This window comes from Camelus ferus, chromosome 34 (assembly GCF_009834535.1).
Source record: "Camelus ferus isolate YT-003-E chromosome 34, BCGSAC_Cfer_1.0, whole genome shotgun sequence".
NCBI lineage: Eukaryota > Metazoa > Chordata > Mammalia > Artiodactyla > Camelidae > Camelus > Camelus ferus.
In genome coordinates this window covers 8,606,104-8,629,737 of record NC_045729.1, presented here as the reverse complement: position 1 = coordinate 8,629,737, position 23,634 = coordinate 8,606,104, and the positions used below count along the sequence as shown (strand labels likewise).

The following is a 23,634-nucleotide window of genomic DNA, read 5'->3' as shown; positions in this document are numbered from 1 at the left end:
TTATTTTGACATCCCAAAACAGAAGTGCACCATTTGTTCTACTAATTTCAGCAAAATCAGTGCCTCTTCTGTTCCAAAACCACATCTGTGTGAGCATACATCCCATGTTTGTTCTTGCAGGATAGTTTGTAACATAGTCATTTTTTATGCATCATGACAGAGTGAGATGACGTTTGTTTGATGTGGAGAGGAGTCATCTAAAAGATGATTCTGTATTTCTGATGCTTGATCACCTACTAAATTTACAAAACACGTGGTCAGTGGTTTTAGGAATTCCTTCACAATTTAAGGAGATGTATTTTACTCACAATTATTACACTGGGTGAGAAAGCACTTTTATATTCATCCTCTCATTCGCCCCTTCATAGAATCCCTGTGAAATGGGTAAGACAGCAGTGCCCCTGTTTACGTGGACATTGAAGCTCAAAAAAGTGGAATGACTTTCTGAAGTTCTCTTACATAGTGAAGCTTAGAATTAAACGTTAATGCGAAGTTTGTCCTTCGGGGGAAAAAAAGCACTGTAACAGTTTATGTAAACTTGGAGTGGCGTAGTCTCATTAGACAATTATTGTCACTTGTGGTATCGGGCCATTATTAAATAAACGGCACCACTCTTTTAACAGAAGGAAGACTTTCTAAAAGACCTAAGAGGTTAAGTGGACACTCAGAGAGACTGTTCTCAGAAGACTTGTTTTACTTGGAAAGTTTTGAGTGATCTTTAAATCGTTCATTCTGTGTCTTAGGCTTCTATTTTTTAATTCAGTTTTATAAACTATGAAATAAGAGCTTTTTTTAAAAATTTTTTTTAATTTGGGGGAGTGTTTTATTTGGCGAGGGGCCGGGGGGATGATTAGGTTTGTTTACTTTTAGAGGAGGTACTGGGGATTGAACCTAGGACCTTGTGCATGCCGAGCATGCACGGAACTATACCCTCCCCGCAAGAGCTTGTTTTGTTGTTGTTTTTAATTTTATGCCCATGTCGAAATCTGATAGATTTGTATCCTGTGGTTGCAAAATGGATAGATTTGTACTTTGAAGTTCCAGCTTCCGCCCTCAGAGATACAGATAGCAAACAGCAAAATATGAAGCAAATACATTGGACAGTTTAGGGAATTTTATTTTTAATTGGTTTACTTACTAATAGGATCTCTGAATGACTATGTAATTATTCATCTAGGGTCATCGTTATCAAAAGCCTATGATGTGCTATAAATGAAAGTAATGATAGGTGCTTTGGACAGGAAGGCAAAATCTGTGATAAGGACTTTGCAGCTATGAATGCCAGACATTTGTCACATTCTCATTTAACCCTGAGTGGTTAGTAGATATGCTGTCTAGATATTTGAAAAATTTTTTTCATCTTGCTTTGGAAATTCTTTTAAAGAAACATAATCAGTAGCATTTATTAAAAGCTAACAGTGCCGCTTTATGTGTCAAGTGAGTTAGGCAGTCTCTGATCTCTTGAGTTTCCAAACCGAAATTGACACACTGATGTGGTCGGATGTGACAGGTAAGTGACTAGCATTCCGTGCAAACATGAGCAGTGCTGATGTGAGAAGCAAACATTTGGGTTGAACAGGCACATGGATGGCAGGTTTCCGTGTATCAGTTACTTCTTTATGGAAGCTCCCTCGAAACAATCTGCAAGGATGGATTACGGGTCCCATGCTGTATCGAGGGAACTTCCAAAACAGCTCAGTCGGGGTATTCACTAGATATTAGAACTCAAGCTGTACCACTGTTTTCACCGGATTCTTATTACTCTCTTGTCCATGTTCTGTGAGTACCTTGATACTTCAGCATTTAAGTAATTAATCTGTCAGCTCTGGAACATCTCATTCGGGGACAAGCACAGGGTTAGGCTCAGTGCGTGGCAGACGGACCTGCCGTCAAGGAGCTCGCATTTTTTAAGGGAGGTGTTTATAGTACAGTATGGAAAGTGCATAGGTGGTGAGTAGTTCCTTTTTCTGAAGCTGCCCTTATTTGTGGTCTTTAAGTAAATAAAGTCCCCCCTCTGGAATCTCCCTCTCCCCCATTTCCTCCCTTCCTGTTCTCTCTGCTTTGGCTTGGGTCCTGCTTATCCCTTGCCAGATCATAGAAGGATTTCTTAACTGGTCTTCGTGCAGGCTCCCACCTTCACCTGACCCCAGGTGGATCTTTAGATGGGATCTTTCTGAAGAACAAATCTGAACAAAGCAGGGACTGTCTTAAACCCATGGTGTAAATACTCTGAGTCCTTAGCCTGCCATATCAGGTCCTTCAACATTTGACCCCCGACCCCTGCTGTCTACCTTTTTTTTAGTGCATCCTGAATAGAGGCCATCAGTGGACTAGTCTTCTTTCCCAGAACAAACAGTCCAAGTACTTGCACATTCTGAAAATTTGCCACTGGTGTCCCATCCGCCTGGAATGACCCTTCAAACACCTTGACCTCCCTCCATTTCTTTCCTTCTTTTTATCAAAAGCCTCTTAAACCTTCAAAACACATATTACATGGTTTATACAGTCTTTTGTCTTTGAGGAACAGATATTTTACTGGTTATAACATTATATTTTAATTCTTTATTTACACGTCTTGTAACCCCCTAGTGAACGAAAGTTCCTTTGAGGTGGACACTCATTTAGTTTTTTATTGCTCTTACATAACCCAGCATCTGGTAGTAAGTACTTAATATTGTTGAATTAGTGAGTATTACATATGTAATATAGGTCTCCTCATCAAGGCACGCGTATCCTTGGCTTTCAGAAGGCCTTTATCCTTTGCTCTTTCCAGAGCTACCCAACTGACAAAGTGAGTATGATCTACCTCTGATGGGCGGTGCGTATCATGAGATTAATTTTTTTATCATCTCATCTGTATTCACATTCATACTTTAAGTGCATGTTCTCAGTGGGAGGAGCCCTTATGCTAATCTGTGTAATTAAAGATGTGGAGATCTGAGGGCTTGTCAGCTGCTCTAGACCTTGGACACAATTTATGGCTCAAGGATCCTTCAAAGGTGTTCAAGCTGCAGTTGAGATTTAAATTAACTATTTAAAGGAAGAAGAGTAAGATTCTCCCTTCCTACCTTTGTTCTCTGTTTCCTTTTGTTTGGTTTCTAATTTATTTGGCTTTGATTTTCTCTGGTTAATTATACCTGTTGATCCATGGCATCGTCAGGTGTAAATACTGATGAGATCGTGTTTTATGGCCTCCATCTTTGACTTTGAAAGGGTATCCCAATTCAAATGTATCTAGAAGTGATGAGACATTCTCTTGTAGGAATAAGAAAGAAATGGGTGTGGACTTTAAATTAAAAATATTCTTTGAATTCTGTGTTTAGCAGGGGTCTTCTTAGTGATCTTGCCACCAACCTCCCTCCCGCAAGTTGCTCGATCACACAGTCTGCAACCATGTTTATAGACTTGGCTTTCTAAAGCACACACATGCTCGTATAATTCCTACTTTAAAGTGCCTGAAGTCTCCTTTTGCCTTTAAAATACATTCTGAACCCTTTAACTTCATGGACAGAGATCTGTATATCTTGACCCCAGCGTACCTTGAATCCTTGGTCATCTCCTGTGCTTACCAAAAGAATAAAATAAAATAAGAAAAGCATCTCAGACATCACATCCTGTCTTTAGCTCAGCTCTCGCTAATGCTGCTACCTCTCCAGGAAGAAGTCATTGCTTCCATATGTGTGATTCCATTAGCACCTTGTTCGTTCGTGATAGGTGGGAAGTAAAATAAAGTAAGAGCTAGTGTTTCACGGGCAGACCTTGCTGTACGCTTTCCTGCCTTTGACAGATTCCGCAAAGTAAGGAGCTCTCTGTATGTGACAGTCCCATCATTTGTAAAAGAGGGGAAATGATACTACTCCAGGAGGATTATTTCATGGATTTTCAAAATATCATAGAAAATACTTAATGCATGCCTGGCACACAGTAAGGACACAGCCACTAGTAGGAAAAACAAATGTGTGCTTACATTTTATTTTAACTTGCTTATGTATCTTTCTCTTTTTTTAAAATGAAATGGCCAGAATCCCATCTCTGTCTTCGTTGTGCACAAAGCATCCAACAACTCTTGACCTATAATATTGGCTTATATGGTTCTTGATGTTAATATATATGGAAGGTCAGCTGTTGGTCAAAACATTAATTACTTGAAGAAGAATTATTAGAAGAAGATTATTAAAATAAGTGTTTAAATACCCATCCTAATGCTGCAGTTGACGCTGAAATATTTTGAGAGGCATTTTGCTCACAGAGAAAAGGAAAATGAAGGGAACTATGTGAACCACAGTTTAAAATAACAAATCCCAAAATGTCAGATATTGTATCTTTTTAGTGGAGAATGACTCCTGGAGCCAATTTAGAAATAAAAACAATGTCAGTACTTGTGAACTCTCCCTTTGGTTTAGATTCTGCAGGTAGAACTAGTATTAGTGGGAAGTTTCCTGAATAATTCCAGAGTAGCCAGCAATGTGAATACCCATCACCAGGCGTGTCCTTGTCACTGTACTGGAAATGGGCCGTGCTGTACTCACTGTTCAATACGGCTAAAATAACTTGAACATAAAGAGGTCATTGTAATCCCCTATGCCACAATATTTTCGATAGCACACCTCAAATTTAAATGGAGGTGAATGTAATGATTATGATTTTTTTTTCCTTAAGGAGATACTCCTTGAGTATGAAATGTGTGTGTTATTTTTTAAAAACAGCTTTATTATCAAGATGTCATCCACATATCATGAAATGTATCCAGTTAAAGTATACAACTCATTGAGGTTTTTCTTGTATTTCACAGAGTTGTGGGGCCATTATCACTCTCTCGTTCCGGGACACTTTCACCATCCCCCCCCACCCCAAACCCCTCTACCCATCAGCGGTCGCTTCCCATTTCTTCCTCCCTCTCTGCCACCTCCAGCCTTGGTCAGCCACTCGTCTGTTTTCTGTTTCTCTAGATTTGCCTAATTTGAACTTTTCCTATAAAAGGGGTCAGCTATTTGTGGTCCTAGTGATTGGTCTCTTTCACTTAGTATCATGTTCTGAAGGTCCGTCCACATTGTAGTCTCTCTCAGTACTTCATTCCTTTTTATTGCCAAATAAAATTGCGTTGTATGAATAGATCACATTTTTTTTCTTTTATTGAAGTATAGTCAGTCACAATGTGTCAACTTCTGGTGTACAGCACAATGTCCCAGTCATGCATATACATACATATATTCATTTTCATATTTTTTCATTAAAGGTTATTACAAGATATTGAACATAGTTCCCTGTGCTGTACAGAAGAAAATTTTTAAGATCTATGTTTATATATAGTGGCTAACATTTGTAAATCTCAAACTCCCAAATGTATCCTTTCCCACCCCTTTTCCCCTGGTAACCATAAGATTGTTTACTATGTCTGCGAGTCTGTTTCTGTTTTGTAGATAAGTTCATAATGTCCTTTTAAAAAGAATTTTTTTTTTTAGATTCCACATATGAGTGATATCATATGGTATTTTTCTTTCTCTTTCTGACCTATTTCACTTAGAATGATGATCTCTAGGTCCATCCATGTTGCTGCAAATGGCATTAGTTTATTCTTTTTTATGGCTGAGTAGTATTCCATGATATGAATATACCACAACTTCTTTATCCAGTCATCTGTCAATGGACATTTAGGTTGCTTGCATGTCTTGGCTATTGAACATAGTGCTGCTATGAACATTGGGGTGCATGTTATCTTTTTGAATTAGAGTTCCCTCCATATATATACCCAGAAGTGGGATTGCTAGATCATATAGTAGGTCTATTTTTACTTTTTTGAGGAATCTCCATACTGTTTTCCTTAATGGCTGCACTAAACTACTGAAAAGACCGCATTTTATTTCTCCATTGATCAGTTAATGGATATTTGAGTGATTTCCACCTTTCAGCCATTACGAACAGTGTTTCTATGGACATTCATGTTCAAAGTTTCATATGGACATAGGTTTTAATTTCTCTCGGGTATACAGTTGGGAGTAAAATTGCTGGATCATAAAGTAACTGCATGTTTAACATTTTGAGAAACTACCAAATAGTTTTTCAGAGCGGCTACACCACTTTACAATGAGGATTCCCATTTCTCCACATCCTCACCAATACTTCATTTCTCCATGTGTGTATGTGTGTGTGTTTAAAATATTACTGTAACTACAGTAGTGGCTATAAAGTGGTCTCTCACTGTGCTTTTGGTTTGCTTTTTCCCAGTAGCTAATGATGTTGGGTATCTTTCCATGGACTTGTTGGGTATTTGTATATCTTCTTTGAAGAAATGTCTATTTAATCTTCTGCCCACTTTTTAACTGGGCTCATTTCTTTTCATTGTTTCAGGATTCTGTCTTCTAGGTACAAGTATTCTGCATACAGGCCCCCTATCAGATTTGTGATTTGCAAGTGTTTTCTCCCGTCCTCTGGGTCGTCTTTTCACCTTTTTCATGTGGTTGTTGTACATCTTGATTTTTAAAACGAAAATCTGACAAATTATTCTGAAAGTGAGATTTTAGATTAGTGTTCATTTCCATGACCCATGTTGAAATGTACATACTTTTGTATTGTTCTTCTCTGAAATTCTTTGTGTTTGGAATTGCAACTCTTAAGATTTTGAAAAACAGTTCATTTCATTGTTTCTCAGACCGTGCTTTACGATGTACAGGTGCCCCATGAGAAATGAGTTCAGTTTCTGAGGTAAGGTATATTTGAGAAATCGAGACTACTGAGAAATTTACTTGTTTTATTTCTAACTCTGAGGTCATAATATTAAAGGACATATAAAATTCTATATTAAAAATAACATGTGTCTAGACCAATATTTCCAATCTTTTAAAATGATTTTCCCCCAAACAACTATTAACAACTAATGATTTTTCCCCCTAAAACAGCTAGCCCGGGTTCTAGGAAACATACTTCAGAAACATTGTTTTAATCTCTTTTCCAAACTAGTTTCACATGGTTCTCACCATGCTGGGCATTTGTTCTTTTTTTTAAAAAAAAAAAAGAGTAATGGTCATTTTTTATTTAAGAACCACATATATGGCAACAAAGGAAACTGAGACATCCACAAATTATTTCCACCGTGTTTATTTAATTCATGAGGTTGAATTTGATACGTTCCGTATACATAATGGCAATCAAACTAGTGACATACATGGTTCCTCTGTGTACCAATCGTATAGTTAGAATGTTATGATTTTGCTTTGGAGCGAATCCAGATTCAGTTAACGTGTGGATCTGTTTCTCATCCAAAGCCTTTCCTGGTAAATACTGGTTGCCTGTCATTATCGCTGCTCTTCCATGTGGAGTGTACGTGTGCGCGTGCGTTTGTGTGTGTGTGTGTGTGTGTGTGTGTGTGTGTTTGCATTTGTGCGTGTCTGCTCAGATCGAACTTGATGTTATTTTTATGGATTTGGAATGTTGGGGCAGAGGCAATTATCTTTTCCTCATTCCTACTCTGCGTCAGACGGTCATTGCTTTACCTCCAGCATCCTAAACCGCTTCCAGGCAGGGAGAGAGGGAAAAGAGACAAGTGAGCCAGGTCTTTGCCCTTTTAAAGCACTTCCTTGGAGGTTTCCCATAGTGACTTCTGCTTACATCTGATTGGCCAAGACTGTGTCCCAGGGCTTCTTGATCTCTAAGGGAGGGGAGGTCAGGAAATGTAGTGTTTAAGCTGGGAACTTCGCCATCTCTACGAAATGTGGGGTTTTGTGAAGAAGGAAGAAGAGTAAGACGTACGTGGTGTGGGAAACGAGCCGTCTTTGGCCACCTAAGGCAAGGGATGAAAGAAAATTCTGAGTTAGAGAGGGAAGGGGCAAAGTTCTTTACTGTGTGTATTCTCTTGTTTGTATCCTGCGCTCACAGCAACTCAGGATGTCTGCATTTCCATCAAGAGGTACCACAGCATCTTAAAACTAAAATAATAGGCATTTTATTTGTTGTAATTTGACCAACATATTTCACAAGATGCTTTTTATAGGAAGAGAACTCTAGGGAGAATGAAATTGAAGACAAAGAAGTATTTTGATAACTCTAGAACTTTTTAATCAACTCCTCATTATTTAAATTCCTAACTAGGTAACTTCCCTTATTTAATTTTCTTCTGGACAAACCAGACATTCTTTAAATAAATTTTTATTGAATCCCTTAACTGGTGCCAGGTACAGTGCAGATAGCAAATAAGACCGAAAGATTTCTGCTGTCCTGAAACTCACTTTCTAGAACGGGAGACAGATAGAAAGCAAATATTGAAATAAATAGACAAGATAATTTCAGATCACCATAAGTACAGGAAACAGATGGTTGTATTGAAAAGTGATGGGGGATGAAGAAGGTAAGGCTGGCCTCTTTATTTCCTAACCATAATATTTAGTATCAAGCCTGGCCAAGGGTAGGTACTTAGTATATATTTGTTGACGTTGGATGGATGGATGGATGGATGGACGGACAGACGGACGGATGGATGGATGGATGGACGGGTTACTGGTTAGTCATTGAAGGTATCTCTGAGGCAGCACTATTTCAAATGATACCTGAAGGATGAGAATGAGCCAGCAATGCTAAGAAATGGAAAAATCTGTTCCAGGCACAGCAAACAATATTCAAGCCTAGTAGGTTATAACAGTGAGTTCACATTTAATTCTAAATGAAACAAGAAGCCATTGAATGGTTTTACATTGATCTCATCTTATCTTCATCAAAGTTATGTGAAGTTATTAATCTTACTATTATCCCCATTTTACAATGTGGAAACTGGACCTACAGATGATACAATAACTTACCCAGATTCATGGAGCTAGTAAGAGTGAAATAGGATTTGATTTCAAGAAATTTGATTCCAGAATCTATTCTTAACCACAATGCAATTGTTATAAAGACTCAATAAATATACTGTAATATGTACAGTAACTTGAATAACAAGACCTGGGTTCTTAAATCAGCAAGAAAGAGAGAGGCTGAAAATAAGATCTCTGCTAATTTAATGGATTCTGTTTTCAAGCATTTTAAAAAAACATTTCTTAGATTGACTTATGAGTTGAATATATAGCAAAGTCTTTCAGAACCTCCTCTGATTGACTTTATCTTTTGAAGTCAAAATTGTGTTTGTGTAATATATCATAAGTTATATTATTCTAAGGAGTGTAGTTTATGATTCTAATGAGCTCTTTGAATATATGGGACTTGCAAAAATAAATTTTCCTTTAAGTTTAGAATAACAGTAGCTTGAAAGAGGGAAAATATTACACATTCAGGCTGGACAGTTCACTTGGCTATACTTCTAAAACTCTATACCATGTGCAATTTATTGATTCTGAAAAACTGAATTTATCATCTTCTAAAGATATTATCTTGAGCATTTTGTACACACCCTACAGCCAGAAACAGTGTTAGAACACTCACTCCCTCATGACCACTTCCAAAAAAGAAGAAAATCACCAAAGACAATAATTTTCAATTTTCAAATGTGACTTCCTGATCATTTTTGAATCCCACAATTCTAAGTCTTAAATGCCTCAACAAAAGATGAGAAACTAAAGAGTTTTCTGTGGCAGTTTTATGAAAAACTCTGATTATGACACAGCCATAATATACAAATATTTTATTTGTCAAATTCCCTTTCTCGATCACAGTTTATGTTGAAATATGTTTCTTGGTGAAATATTTAATTCTTCCAACCATGGTTGGAAGCAAATAAAATGTGCTTAATAGAAAAAATGTTTTATTGCACACTTCCTTTAATATGTCCCCTTACCCGAAAAAACAGTCCAGGGAATTTTCAATTTAGATAAATATTCAAAAAAGCAGGAATCCCATCCACTATATATTATTGATTCCAATACACAAAGTCAGTGGTAATTTGGTACCTTCATCAAGCTTCCTCTTCTACAACCCAGAATCCAATTTGTTTTTTAAACAGCCATTGTTAGGTAGCTATTTGTCTGTTTCCTTGTGTTTTTTTCCTCTCCAGATTCGCTGTTAAAGTTCTTCCCCTTTTTTATGTTTGGCCTTTAATATAGACTCTGAAACATAGTAGTTGCTTAAAAAAAAGAAAAACAGTAAAAGCAAGAAGTCTCTCAGCTCTGAAACTTGAGGTGAGAACAGAGTAGAGAAAGACACTGTAATTCTTTTTGAGCTTGTAATTCTTCCCACCTCCGTTCAAAAAGTACAAACAGTTATGCATCATACTCTGCTCTTCCTTCTTCCTCTCCCTTTCCTTTGCTACATCATCTTGCATTCCAGTTACTTTTCGTTCATCCCTGGGGAGCCACATTACATCCCCAAGTCCCCAAAGGGAATAAATTTCCAAGAAAATCTTTTCTTTCTGCAAAAAAACATTGGTTGTAGTATAAACAAAGCCATGAAATGACTTTCGGCATATTAAATGAGTCTTGGAACCATCAAGAATTGTGGAGCTATGTCAGATTTGGGGGTGTGGATATACTGTACCTTAAACTTGAGCTGAGAGATTGTCTTCAGGCTTTCTAATAAATTATTTCCAGCAGCACTTAAGAAGCTAAAGACAAGAGGCACATATTTTGTGAAAACTTACAAATTGTAGAAAGTAGGACTAAATTATTTTGGCAATACCAAGTTCAGACGAAAAAGAAAGTTCAGCCCACAAGACGTGTAATGGGTCTGGTATATATTCACTTAGTCATTTATCATTTTCTCCCCACCCCCTGCAACATGATGCTGTTTGAGGAAGAGAAGGAGCATGGAAAATGTTTGGAATTTTGTCATTTTGCTGAAGTTTTTCTGGCACTGATGAAACATGTAGCTAAGCACTGAAAAAAAATAAGAGTTTAATTTTTTTTTTTTTTACAAAGACCTTTTTTGAAAAAATGTAACTTAAAGAGGAAATTGGGTGAAAATGAATTCAGTATTTTATGTCCTTTATAAGACTTAAAATGAGTTTAATTTTTTTTAAAGTAATGTGAATTGCTGAGATTTATTTTAAATATTCCTACTATTGATTTTTAAGGCCATTTCTACGAAAGATGGTTTGAGTGGAATTTTCCTCTGATTGCGTTAGTTTTGTCGCTATGTATAACAGCTTGAAAATGAAGTGGTAACAACATATCTGAACTTCTATAGGTCCACAAAAGTAAACTAGTTGGGTCTCAAAGTCATTCTCCCTTTTTCAGCACACATTATTAATTTTAATGCTGCAATTTAAGAAATTGTGTGTTGTTTACGCCACATGCAGTATTGAGAACGTTTGATTAAAAAAGAGAAAAAAGAAACTTAAAGCCATCCAAATGTAACACCTCTTGAATCTTGTGCGTTAACGCTCCTGCCACAGCTGAGGCTGTGTCTGGATCTCATTATTTACCCTGGAATTTTGAAATTCTTCTTCTAAGGAAAGATCAATTTTATAGATTAGATTCATGAAGTTGCCCTCATGCCATGAGGTTTGACTGAGTTGTAATAATTTTCTGGGGAAAATTGCCTTGAATGAGGCATTGTATAAATGGAACCAGAATTCATAGGGAAACTGAGAAGTATAAGCAAGATTCGGTCTAAAGACAACGGATGAAGAGCTAGAAACAGTGAATAAAACTTTGTTTTATGATTTCTACGCAGTTACCCAAGTTGGCAGAAATAATACGAGCAGTAGTTTAACCAGCTGTAAAATGCAGATTTAGCGTTACGTTCTGTGCTGCTCAGAGATTTGGGTTTCACCTGAAGTAGAGTTGATAGAGTTAATAAATTTAAGCCGTAATGCCTTGTTTAAAGTTTCCTAAGAAAACCACCTTTTGTTTTACTGCTCAGAACTTAAAAGCTTTTTTATTGTGGTGATTTTAGAAACATTTGCCATGGATTCGTGAGGTTTGTCTCATTTTATTTGCTTATTTTTTTCAGGCTTAACTATTCCTTGCGCTGGAAATTTGGTTGTGCTTCCAGACTAATAGATAATCTGCCTGAAGGTGCAAGTCTTGTTTGTGTTGAACAGACTCGAGTAGCTTTTTCCCCAGCTGATCTTTTCAATTGTTTTTCTTATTTTATTTTATTTTATTATTTATTTATTTACTTATTTATTTTTATTGAAGTAGAGTCAGTTACAATGTGTCAGTCTCTGGTGTACAGCACAATGTCCCAGTCACGCATATACATACATGTATTTGTTTTTGTATCAAATGTTTATTTGTGACACTCAACCTTCTGCTACTCTGTGTGCCCCGGGAAAGTTAAGCCACCCCAAAATCACGTGTCTGCACGCCTCTTGTCACCCAGGGGACGTAGTGATGTTAAAATTTGGATTTTCCAAATGTTACACAGAAAATAAATCTGAATCTGATTCAGTACACTTAGTCGACTTCATAGTTACGTTCCATGTGTTACATGTTACACTGAGTAATGATGCGTGACGTTTTGTTTTACTTACAAATTTGATCAAATTTTGTAATTCGTGGTTTGACGTGGCCAGTGAATGGGTTTCTCTCATTCTGGATTAATAAAAGACAGCCATATACATGACATTTGAATTATACTTTTCTTAAAGAATAAGAATCTAGTAACACCCAGAGAAAATTGTATAATTATTAAAAATGATAAAAATGATAGCTAACATTTAATGTATACTTACTAATACACCAGATACTACATACTAAGCCTTCCCTATGTAATAACACATTTAGCACTCCCCAAACCCACATGAGTTAGATGCTGTTATTATCGTGAATTCCAGAGATATGAAAACTGAGGCACAGAAACATTAAATTGTCCAAGGTTATATATCTAGTATGATTGAGCATCATGTCTGATGGGGGATTTGAACCAGTAAATCCAGCCTCTAGAACCCACATACTTAACCACTATGCTCCAGTTTATTAACTGATTCAGAAGGTACTTCAGGATCCTGTGGTGTCTCGGGATCGGCAAAAGCAACATTTGTTATGTGTACCTAGAGCACAGGGCTAGATATTGTGGGTACCCGATAAATATTTGTGGAAAGAATGTATGAATGAAAGAGTGAGTGAGTGAGTGAATGCTGGGGTGAATAATATGTACTAGTGAGATATGCTAACAGAGAATTTGGGATAACTTAAATTCTGATATATCATTTCCTATACATTTTGAGGTAATTCCATACCCAACACTGAAAAATATAATTTATAGTATTTACATAGGACTTTCCAAGAAATTACATTTTTCTCTTATTTCCTACTTTTAAAAGGAGCTGGAGACTAGAGAGTGGAACATGGATTTTGGAGAAGTAAGTCTATCACATTAACTACCACTAGGAGTTCCATGAAGACAAATCAAACCCCATATCTTTTTCTTTTTCCTTGCCAATATATTTAATTGACCAGGACCTGATACATGGTTTGAACTCAATAATTATTGTTAAAAGTTGTACAGTAGAAAAAGTGTATAAATTTGTAGTCAGCGGGCCTAAATTTTAATCCATATTTCCCCACTGATTGTATTTTAATTTCACCTTTCTTTACTCACTTCCATATCTATAACGTAGGGATTATATGCCTCTATTTTTTTTAATAAAGAAAGAAAATAATGCTTAAGTAAAGCATGTAGAAAACTGTAAAAAAAAAAAAAAAGTTTGTCAGAATTAATCACTTTCGAAGTAAAAGTGTTCTGTGATCAAATACTTTGCAAATGTTACTTGAATTGAGTTCCTTTGTTTAATACCTCGCCAAACTTTAACAGTGCTAATATGTGTTGGAACTATTCGAGTAGTAATTATATTATGCAGAATTTCACAAATTAATTTTACTGTACTGCCATTTCTTTATAAAATATCTCACAGGGAACATTGTTTAAGTACAGGACTGATGTGATTGCATTATTACTAGTATAGTACCAAAAATGCAAACCAGCAGTAAAAGTACAAAAATCCCCTGTAATCAAGATGGTCAAGATGTGTTAAGTAAAAAAAGAAAAATGAAAAAGGAATCTTTGTAGCATCAATAACCACACAGAGGTTTAGGATACAGATTGTCATTGTGATAACAGGGACAGAAATAGAATTGTGGGAACATTCTAAACCAAAGTATGAGAACATCATTATCAGAAAGAGATACAGGACCTACAATAGAGAGGCTGGAATTTCAGAGTCCAGAGTAGTTGAATTTCTATTTGAAGTTTTCTTATTCCCCCATGTTTATAAAATTTATACTGGCTGCTAAGTTGGAACACTTAGAGTCAGGATCCGGGGTTTGTTCTCTGCCAAGTAAATGGAATTTAGGTAGTTATCACCGACTGGGAAAGGAAAAAGTAGCCCTTAATTTCAGTCACATGTGGTGCTGGACTGTTTTCAGGCGCTTGGTCCTTTCGAAGCAGGGTCCTTTCTAAAGAATCTCTTTTTTCTACTAATTAGTCTGAAGGTTCAAATTGGGGAGAAATGATGTTCGGAATGATGAAAAAGAGATTATGATCTTGGGAAAGATCCTTGAGGCATGAAAGGTTGAGACCTTTAAGCTGAAAGAGAGTCTTTTCCCTTGTCTCTCCCCCCCAACCCCTGCCACGAGTCAAGGGCAAGAGGTAGTGACAACTACAAAAAATAAAATAAAATAAAATAAAATAAAAATGCTTTGTGACAGCCTCTGAGTTACCTGATGGATATTTTAGTGGCGTGTGCAGTGTTTTGTATAATGTAACCATGTCCTTTCTCCCCTTGGATCTTCAGTAGCGTCACCTTGATAATGCCTTGTAGAGTGGGATGGATTCGGCGTGCGGGGGGATGTGATGAGGTGGCGGTGCTGCAGGTAGGCTGTGGATGAGAAACTGAGGCTGCGGATTGTACCCAGTGAGCCCAAAGGAGGCTGGTGGAGTCTCCGAGGAGGCTGATAGAAGCCTGTATGGGATTTGGGCCTTGGGTGAAAGGTGTTAAGAACATCCCTGAGTCTCCCACACACTGTCACCCAGTCCTCCTGAGTTCTTCACTGGGGTTTGGGGCCTGGAAGGACCTAATATAAATGGCACTGAAAAAGATCTACCCACCGTACAATGAAAGCCACGGGTATGCAAGACCTTTAATTTGCTTATGAAATGGAAAGTCCCAGGTTTCTCACAGTACCTGGAGTTAAAAGGCACCCCAGCTCTTGCTTTATGACTCTTGAAAAGCAAAACCCATGTGTAAAGGGACAACAAAACTAGATTAAATACTATGACTAATACAAGAGTGCCTTTGTGGAGTGTGGTATATAGGCTTCATAAATTCTTGTTGTATTGAATAAAATTGAGTAGGAGTTTAGGGAAGTGGGAACCCCTGGTCCATAGTATCTCCCTAGAGAGTGGATTTTTTTGTCATTTTTAATTAATGGAGCTAATGATTAACTTTTAAACAGTTTCATACCAGAAGAAGGGAGTCAAAACCCAATATATACCTATGCTTAAGAAGATCCAAGCCTTTTTAAAGTTTTAACTGAAGGATGTTCTGTTTATTGAAGGTGCCACTTCTGCTCTCATGCTGTGGTCTTAGCACCCTCTGTTTCTTCTGTCCTGCACGCCCGTTCCCCAGATATCTGTGTGTCCGCCTCTCCCACTTTATACATTTCTGATAAAATGTCATTTTCAGAAAGGACTTCCCTGATTTACTCACATAAAATTAACTCTGTTCCCAGCCCTGACCGCCGTTTCCCCCTCAATCTCTATCCTTTACGCTACTCTAGGCTTCTTTAGCGTCTCCTGGAGCATTATATCTTTATGTGTTTATGTTCTGTCTCCTTTCACTAGAATTGTCAGAGCCAGGAGAACAGAGATGCGTCTTGGTTTGTTTACTAATGTGTAGGTTGTGTCTGGAACAGTTCCTTCATGTAATAGGTACACAGTAAATATGTGTTTAATGAATAAATGATGAAATAAAAAGAGGATTTTATATTAGCTTCCATGTATGTACTATATACATAAGTATATCTATATATGCATATATAAATACATAAATTGTGTATATATATTATTGTTTTCAAAAATATATTATGGTAATAATTTTCAACAAACGAAGTAGAAGAATGGTTTACTTGAGAGTAACGTGAGGAATACCATTGTGACTATTGATCTCCATCATTACTTCTTTTTTTTTTTTGCATTTGCTTTCATTTTTTTTATATATGTTTGTTGAAGTATAGTCAGTTTACAATGTTGTGTCAGTTTCTGGTGTGCAGCCCAATACTTCAGTCATATAGAAAGATACGTATATTCCTTTTCATATTCTTTTTCACCATAAGTTACTACAAGATACTGAATGTACTTTCCTGTGCTGTACAGTATAAACTTGTTATTTATCTATTATATATATGTTAGTATCTGCAAATCTTGAACTCCTAATTAATCCCTTCCTACCTCCTCCGCTGCTAACCATAAGTTTGTCTTCTATGTCTGTGAGTCTGTTGCTGTTTTGTAAATAAGTTCGTTTGTATTTTTATCTATCTATCTATTTAAAATCTCTCGGCTCTTTAAGTACATGCAAAGAATTTGCATCTAGTTGGTGGTTTCCTGCAGCTTTCATCCCTTCGGTAATAGCTCTGGTGAATTTTTTTCCCCAGAAGTCCCTAAAAAGGCATCAATGTTTATATTAACAAATAAACAAAAAGAAGAACATAGCACAGGGGAAAATATCAACAAGAATGGAAAATATGTTACATACAGAAACATACTTGCAACTATCTGCATTTCTCAGGCTATTATTAAAAAATATCTCTGCTTGGATAGAACCATTTTGTTTCCATGCTAACTTCTCCTTTGCTTCTCCTGTGAACTTTTTAAATTTGGTGTTTGGCCGCAGTTTTGTTTTCCTTGGAACTGAGTACTGTGTAACATACTGTTAGCTGAAGGCTGTGATGTAGAAATTTATTATTAAAAATAAAAGAGGGAAGAATTTATTCCATAAGGAGGAAAATGACTTAGTGTCAAGGAAGTTAGCTTCTCAAAATGCTTTGCATAACAGTGTGTTCCTTTTCAAGGAAATAAATTTTGTGTCCTAGGAATAAATCTAAGGATCTTCATTTTGCTCATCCTGATTCATGGGAGCTGAAAAAGAAGGAAAAATAAACATTTTTAAAGAGAATTCCTTCATCAGATGGAAAGATTTTGTTTGCCATGTGTAGGCATAACCTTGGTGACCTATATCTCCTCAGACCTTCTGGTTGGATGTTTATTAAAATGTCTTTACCCAGAGCAGTCATCATAGTTAAGTAGCCAAGAGGGTATTTTTCTCTAGAAGATGAAAGACATATATTTTTTTCTTCCTGAATTAAGAAGCCAGGTACTCTTTATCAACTAGAATACATTTGAATTACCTATTTGTTATTCATTTAGTTTTAATCGCTCTATGTTTTACTTTCCTAGAACCTTTATATAACTGATCATAAAATCAGAAGCATGCCTCCTCCAGAAGGAGTATCATATCATGTTAATAAACTTCCTGTCTCTTTTCCCAGAGTGGCCTAGGTATCATGCTGCTGATCATTTATCTTGAAAGTCTAGTCCAGATGAATTCAACTGCCAAAAGAAAAAAAAAAAAAAAGATTCTGCGGTACCCGCTTCTGTTCCTCATTGTCCCTGACCCACTTCTGTCTTTCATCTAATCCCATGATGACGTCAAATGACTGCTTTGGTCATCTGCAACTCGGCGCTAATCCTCCCTGTTGATTCAGAAGATACTTTGACTTTCTTATTGATACATGCACATCGGTTGGCACTTCATTCTGAAATTCATTGACTTACTATGCAAGCTCTCCTCTGTACTATTTAGTATAACTGGCCAGTTTTTTTCATTTGTCCCAGCCAATCATTAGTTAAGAGAGTGGGGCTAGTTATCTTTGTACTTCCCAAAACATTTAGCCCCGTGGTTCTGCTTTAACAGGGATCCTTACCTGCGACTAAATGCTTCATTTTAATTTAAGTAATCTGTACTGTTCAAGAAGTCAGGCAGGTTATCGTACTATGGGTTGTTTTTTTTAAAAGAATCCTGAAAATACTGTGCTTTCATCCGTGAGCTGAGGACAGTGCTTTTATGACAGTAAAATAAATTCTATGTGTAAATAGGGTAGAAATTCATATGCTAGCATGTGCTAATGTGAAACTGATCCTTACTCATTTCCCCCCACCAATCTGTGCCAGGTATGTAATAATCAGGGGAAGAAGCAGAGCTCTGACCCCCCTATCCAGCCCATCCCACTTGATCTACATTTAAAAAATAAATGCAAGAAAATACTGTAACAAACCCCATACACTCAACACTGAAATAATTAATGTTAAATTTTGGCTCAGATGATTTTAATTAAAAATAGATCTTTTAATGGTGAAGCCATTGTATGATTTTGTCAAGCCCAAAGGGAAAAAAAAATTTTGTTGATTTCCTTTGCCTCTCTTCTTACTGAATAGAGAACATCCCAGTATTCTCATTCATCATTTCAGAGTTTGTTAGTTTTTAGACATTTCACATAGCATGTAGATTTCTGTAACTTTTCATTACTTTGAAAAAAAGTGGTAGTCATATCATTTTAAAATACATTTTGAAATATTACCACAAGCTTGGTCAACTCAGACTTTCAAATATATTATAATAATGACATTACTATAGAATATAAATACATATAATACAACAGAATAGAATTCCTTTAGCGTAAATCTCTCTCGTTAGTCTATTGAATACTGCTAAGGAATAACTGTCTCATACATAACACATTTAGCAAATTTACTATTTTATGCATGAAAGTAAGAAGCCAGAGAGTAAAACTTTTGGAGGTTTATTTTGTAAATTCTGGTTTGTAAATTGTCAGATTATCTTCTCTTCTATAGGAAGAGATGACCCAAACGAGTCTACATATTGAATGTTTTTGTTCTTTGACTGCAGAGGGCAGTGAATCTCGTGTTTTCCTTATTTTAGTTCTGATCTTGGAGAAATGTTACCTTCTTGACGTAGGACTTGTCATCATCAGATATCCTCTCAAATTCATACAGGTGGATTACGATTCATGTTGGTGATTTATTTACCTCATTTTATTGTGACACTCATGCACAGTAGAATTCAGCAAGTGACCCTGTTAAAGTTTACTAGCAGGGGGATAATAGTCATAATAACCTTTTGTAAACCATTTACGTGAGAAGATTTAGATGAAACAGTGAGAGGAGAAGGTAGGCCTTCTGCTTAAAATTCATTTTTCTCTGAGAGGCTAGTACTCAAATTTGCTTTCTCTCTATAGTTGCCAAAACAAGCATCTCATCTTCCATTTATTAATGAGAGGTATTTCCAAAGTGTCAGTAAGGGAGATGACTGAAATATGTCAAAAATTGTTTGGGGTGGTTCCAATGAACAGTTAATTAAATACTCCTAATTTATGCTTCTGAATCAGACTATTTCATTAGTTGATTAGTGTTCATTTACCTTATTATAATCAACTTTAAACTAGTAGTAATGAATATTTACTAGCAGATACATTGCCAGTAAATCTAGAAATTAAAAAAATTAAAGCATTAAAGAAATGTCAACTAGGTAAGCATTCGATTTTATTTAATAACTATCTGGGCTAATTTATCCAAAATTGCATACTAGCCAAACTATAATCAAATCATTATAATAATTCCAAGGCTTGGAATAATTGACCATCTTATTAAAAATGAGTAATTTTAAATTATTGTATTTTCATGTATTATACCATGAGCATTTCTCATGTAAGTTTTTAAGAAGGCTTTGAAAGTCTAATTTTAATTGCTGTATGATATTGTTTTCTATACTGTAATTTATTGAATAGTTCCCCTTCTGTTGGGTAACACTGTGATTAGCACATTGTAACTACTAGATTCTTACATTTTTATTTACTAGTCAAAGGATATGATTTTTTAGGAATATGTACTATGTATACACCATTGATGTATATGGTGTGAGTCTCTATGTGTGGTAAGTGTGATAGGTTTGTATAAACATATATATATCTCAATATGTGTATCTGCTGTGTACTAGCAACAGAGGTAAGTACTTACCTCTCTAAATCCTCACCAAATACTCAACATGATCGATTTGATAATTTAATAGGCAATAGTAGTATCTTGTTATTGTTTATGCTTCCAATTTCTTTCAATTCTAGTAAAATTGTTTCCCATGAGCCTCCTGACTTGATATTTATTAGGTAAATTATCCTGATCCTTTTTTCCAGTTATCTACTGGGGTTGTGTTTTTTTCCAATTCGTAGAGCTCTCAGGGCACTGAAGATACTGTCCTTTAGCTGCCATTTACTGCAGATATTTTTCCAATATGACATTTGTTCAGCCATCTGAAGACTTCATGTAGCTTGACCAATTGATCTATGTGTTTTCTTTTTTAAGTTGGGAAATCTATTTATATTCCAAGGTAGTTTATTTGCTTGAATTTTTTCCTACTTTATACTTACAGTTTAATCTTTAAAAAATTTAACTCTTTTTATCTATTTAGAATTTATATTTGTGTATATTGTAAGGTTCAGCTCTAATTTTTTTCTCTCTTCATCTGTTGAATGAATAATTCATCAAATACCCACTGATTTTTATGTTTTCTTTTTCATATTTTGTTGCTACATGTACTTGAGTTTATTTTAAAACTGTCAACTACATTTTATATATATATGTATTTTTTTTTTATTCATTCTTTTGAGACTTAACTTTGGGTTAAATTTTATAGTATATTTTAATAACCACTAAAGTATTTTCATCTGTTTTAATATTTTGATTCTTAGAAGTTTATTCTCGCAGATAAAATTTAGGTTCTTTCAATTTCTGAAAAATAATACAAAAAGCTTTTGATTGAAATTGAGTTCAATCTGTAAATATATTGGGGTAAAAGTGAACACAATAATTTTATTGAATTCAGCCTTCTTAACCAGAAGCATTGTATGTCCATCAGTAAAGTTTTATCATTTTCTGCATATGGTTATCAAACATTTCTTGATAATGGTCAAAACTATTTTACTTTTTTTCCTGAACAGTTTCTTTATTTTTTATATCTACTAAAGAGTCATTGCTGTTGTATAGAAGAGCTAATGTATATAAATATGTTTTATAGTGTCTTGTTAGTGTGCTGGTAAGGGTTTCTCCCACTGGTACACTTGAGTGGTGAGTGTACTGGACAGAGGAATGGAATTTTATTTCTCTCAGTTGATATCTTGCAGTTTCTTAATATTCTCTGGTTAAATGTTGTTTTCAATAAATAAATATCATGCTGTGTAAGCAAAGTAGTTGGGACTATTAAAACTATGGGAATAACTTGATATTTTTTGTAGCCTCTGTTTTTATGAAAATCTACATTTTGTGACTTTGGGGGCGTATTTCACATAAAATAATTTTCCTCCTTAGAAAGCTCGTATTTTTGTGATATTATCAAAACAAAATTTAAATGATTGAAATATTTTGGCCTTCTGGTTCTTATCATTCATGACAGTAGACTAAGCTACCCCAGTAGATTTCTTCAGCATATTTTCTTAGTAAATTAGAAACTAATGGTATGGAAATAAAGCTTAACACAGTTTAACATCTATCTAGCACGCTCCTAACAAAGAACTCTATATCTGTACATCAGCAGACTCGTTTTGTCACACAGTGATATTAAAATATCTTCAAAACAACTCGCAGTTGAAATACAAGCTATCACATCAGAAGTATATTACTTTAAGTATGTTAATTTATTCGTGAGGGCTGTTTAATACATTACTATTAAAACATAGATGTCAAAAGCCTAATTATTCTTTAAAAGAAAAAGTAGAAATAGTTGTCATGCAAAATAGGTATCATTTTATTTACTGTAATTATTAAATTATCTTACAGCTCATGGGGCATTCAGAATGGGACCACAAACGAGGGCCAAGAGGATCACAGGTAAGTTTCTTTGCCTTTTTTGCATTTTGTGTCTTACCACTTGAGCCATGAGTTTTCTAAAACTCAAGAAATAATAATAAGGAAAGAGAAGAAGAGGCAAAATCATCATGCCATTTGCTTTTATTTAAGTTAGCTGTAATTGAAGTCTGGTCTCACATCCCAAGGGCAGATGCCAGTGTGTTCCTCCTAAGAGCTTTCTGGTATCCCAGATTGGTTGTGTTTATATGAATGTAGATTTTATATTCATCTTGTCTCTGCAGAATACATTTGATCAGCAACCCACGCTCTTGATTTTAATCACTTCCTTTGATAATTTGTCTGTGTATTTTCTTCCTTTCTCTATCTTCCTGTTTTTGGTTAAATATTTTGAAATATAATCAGAGTAAACCCTGAACTAATTACAGATTTTTGTCTCTAAATTAACTGTCTTCATCATTGGGAAAAAGAAAGATGAAAGGACTTATTATTTTGGAAAAGAAACAAATTCTGAACCTTTCTATATTACCAGACTGTTTTCATTGTCTTAGGGAAGAAGAAAAGCTTCCGTGACGCATTTATGCTTTTTAATGACCTAATTAGACAATGTGGATTTGTTTTGCTTCCATAATTACTTTGCCTGACAGGATAAAGGCTGAGTTTTACACTAAGAAAATTCTCTCTCCTCCTGGGGTATTTTGTAAAGAAATAAAAAATCATTTATCTCTTGGCAGTCAGTGTTTACCTGACCATAAACCTGCCAAATCAGGTTGGTGAAACATTTTTAACCTCTGTGGGTCTCACACTTTGTATTTGCCACTAAAAAATATGGCTAAGGGAAAGAGAGTTGAATGTGAAATGCGGTATATGAAAGTCCATTATGAAATGCAAGGTTCTCCCAAGTGTTCTACAAAGCTGACACCAATCTGTGCTGTCACTAAGTTTGCATGGATGACAATTTAATTTAAGTCGCTGGGAAAATAACCCAAGTCAGTCAGTTGTTTTTAGTTGAGAGTTGAATAGCTGTGGTTTTATTTTTGTCCATTATCAATTTGATTAGTAGATAATATCAACCAGTTCGATTCATTTAGGATTATCCGAAAGAGTGTATGCCTCTCGTTCCATCATTCTCACTTCCCCATCTCCATCTCTGTCTTCTCTGGCAACTCTCCTTCCCTCTGTACACATTTAATATTTTAAATAAAATTTTGCTGGAAAGTCAGTAATGAGATGATGAAATCAATGCAGGAAAATGTTTTGTAATTCTAGACCAATAAAAAGCAAAGAGGAACACCAGTAAGAAATTCTGTGTTTCTGATTATGGCCACCAAAGATGTTTTGATGTTCAGAACATGCCAGGCAACTTGATGAGAACATGTCCCTTCAAAGTTAATGTAGTGTTAATTTTTTTAAGTTTGAAATTATGTAATATTTAAATATATTATTTAAAATATATATAACACTCTCCCCAAATGACCTATTTGGATATATTTTATGTAGTCTGGATTGATCATTCTGTCATGATAAGTTGAAAAAAAAATAAGAGTCACAAAAGCACAGCATTGTTTGAGTTAACTTAAAGCACACACACAAAAAAACCCAGAAAGGAAATTTTTCTTTTTTTTACAATTCCAGATACTGCACCTAGGTAGAAACTTCAGAATTCCACACACACATGCAAAATATTTTCATAAATAAAGTTTGATTATTTTTGAGAGCCTGAGATGATTCTTAAAAGCAAAGGCATTAGAACGTTCTTGCATGAACTGCCATTATCAGCATCCAGGTCTTTCTTGGACCTCTCAACCAGCTAAGTAAATATTCTAAACGTGGTATATACCT

General features: G+C 35.5%; 1 protein-coding gene across 5 annotated transcripts in view; it reads left to right on the top strand.

The window, feature by feature from the left end:
• The window catches only part of PDE3A (phosphodiesterase 3A), a 492,862-nt gene that overhangs the window by 355,829 nt on the left and 113,399 nt on the right, over positions 1–23,634 (top strand). For all 5 annotated transcript variants that reach the window (XM_032473218.1, XM_014559110.2, XM_032473219.1 and 2 more), the window contains exon 2: positions 21,766–21,816. In XM_032473218.1, coding sequence (XP_032329109.1) covers positions 21,769–21,816 — 48 coding nt within the window. In that variant the 5' untranslated portion in view covers positions 21,766–21,768. The remainder of the gene's footprint in view (positions 1–21,765; positions 21,817–23,634) is intronic.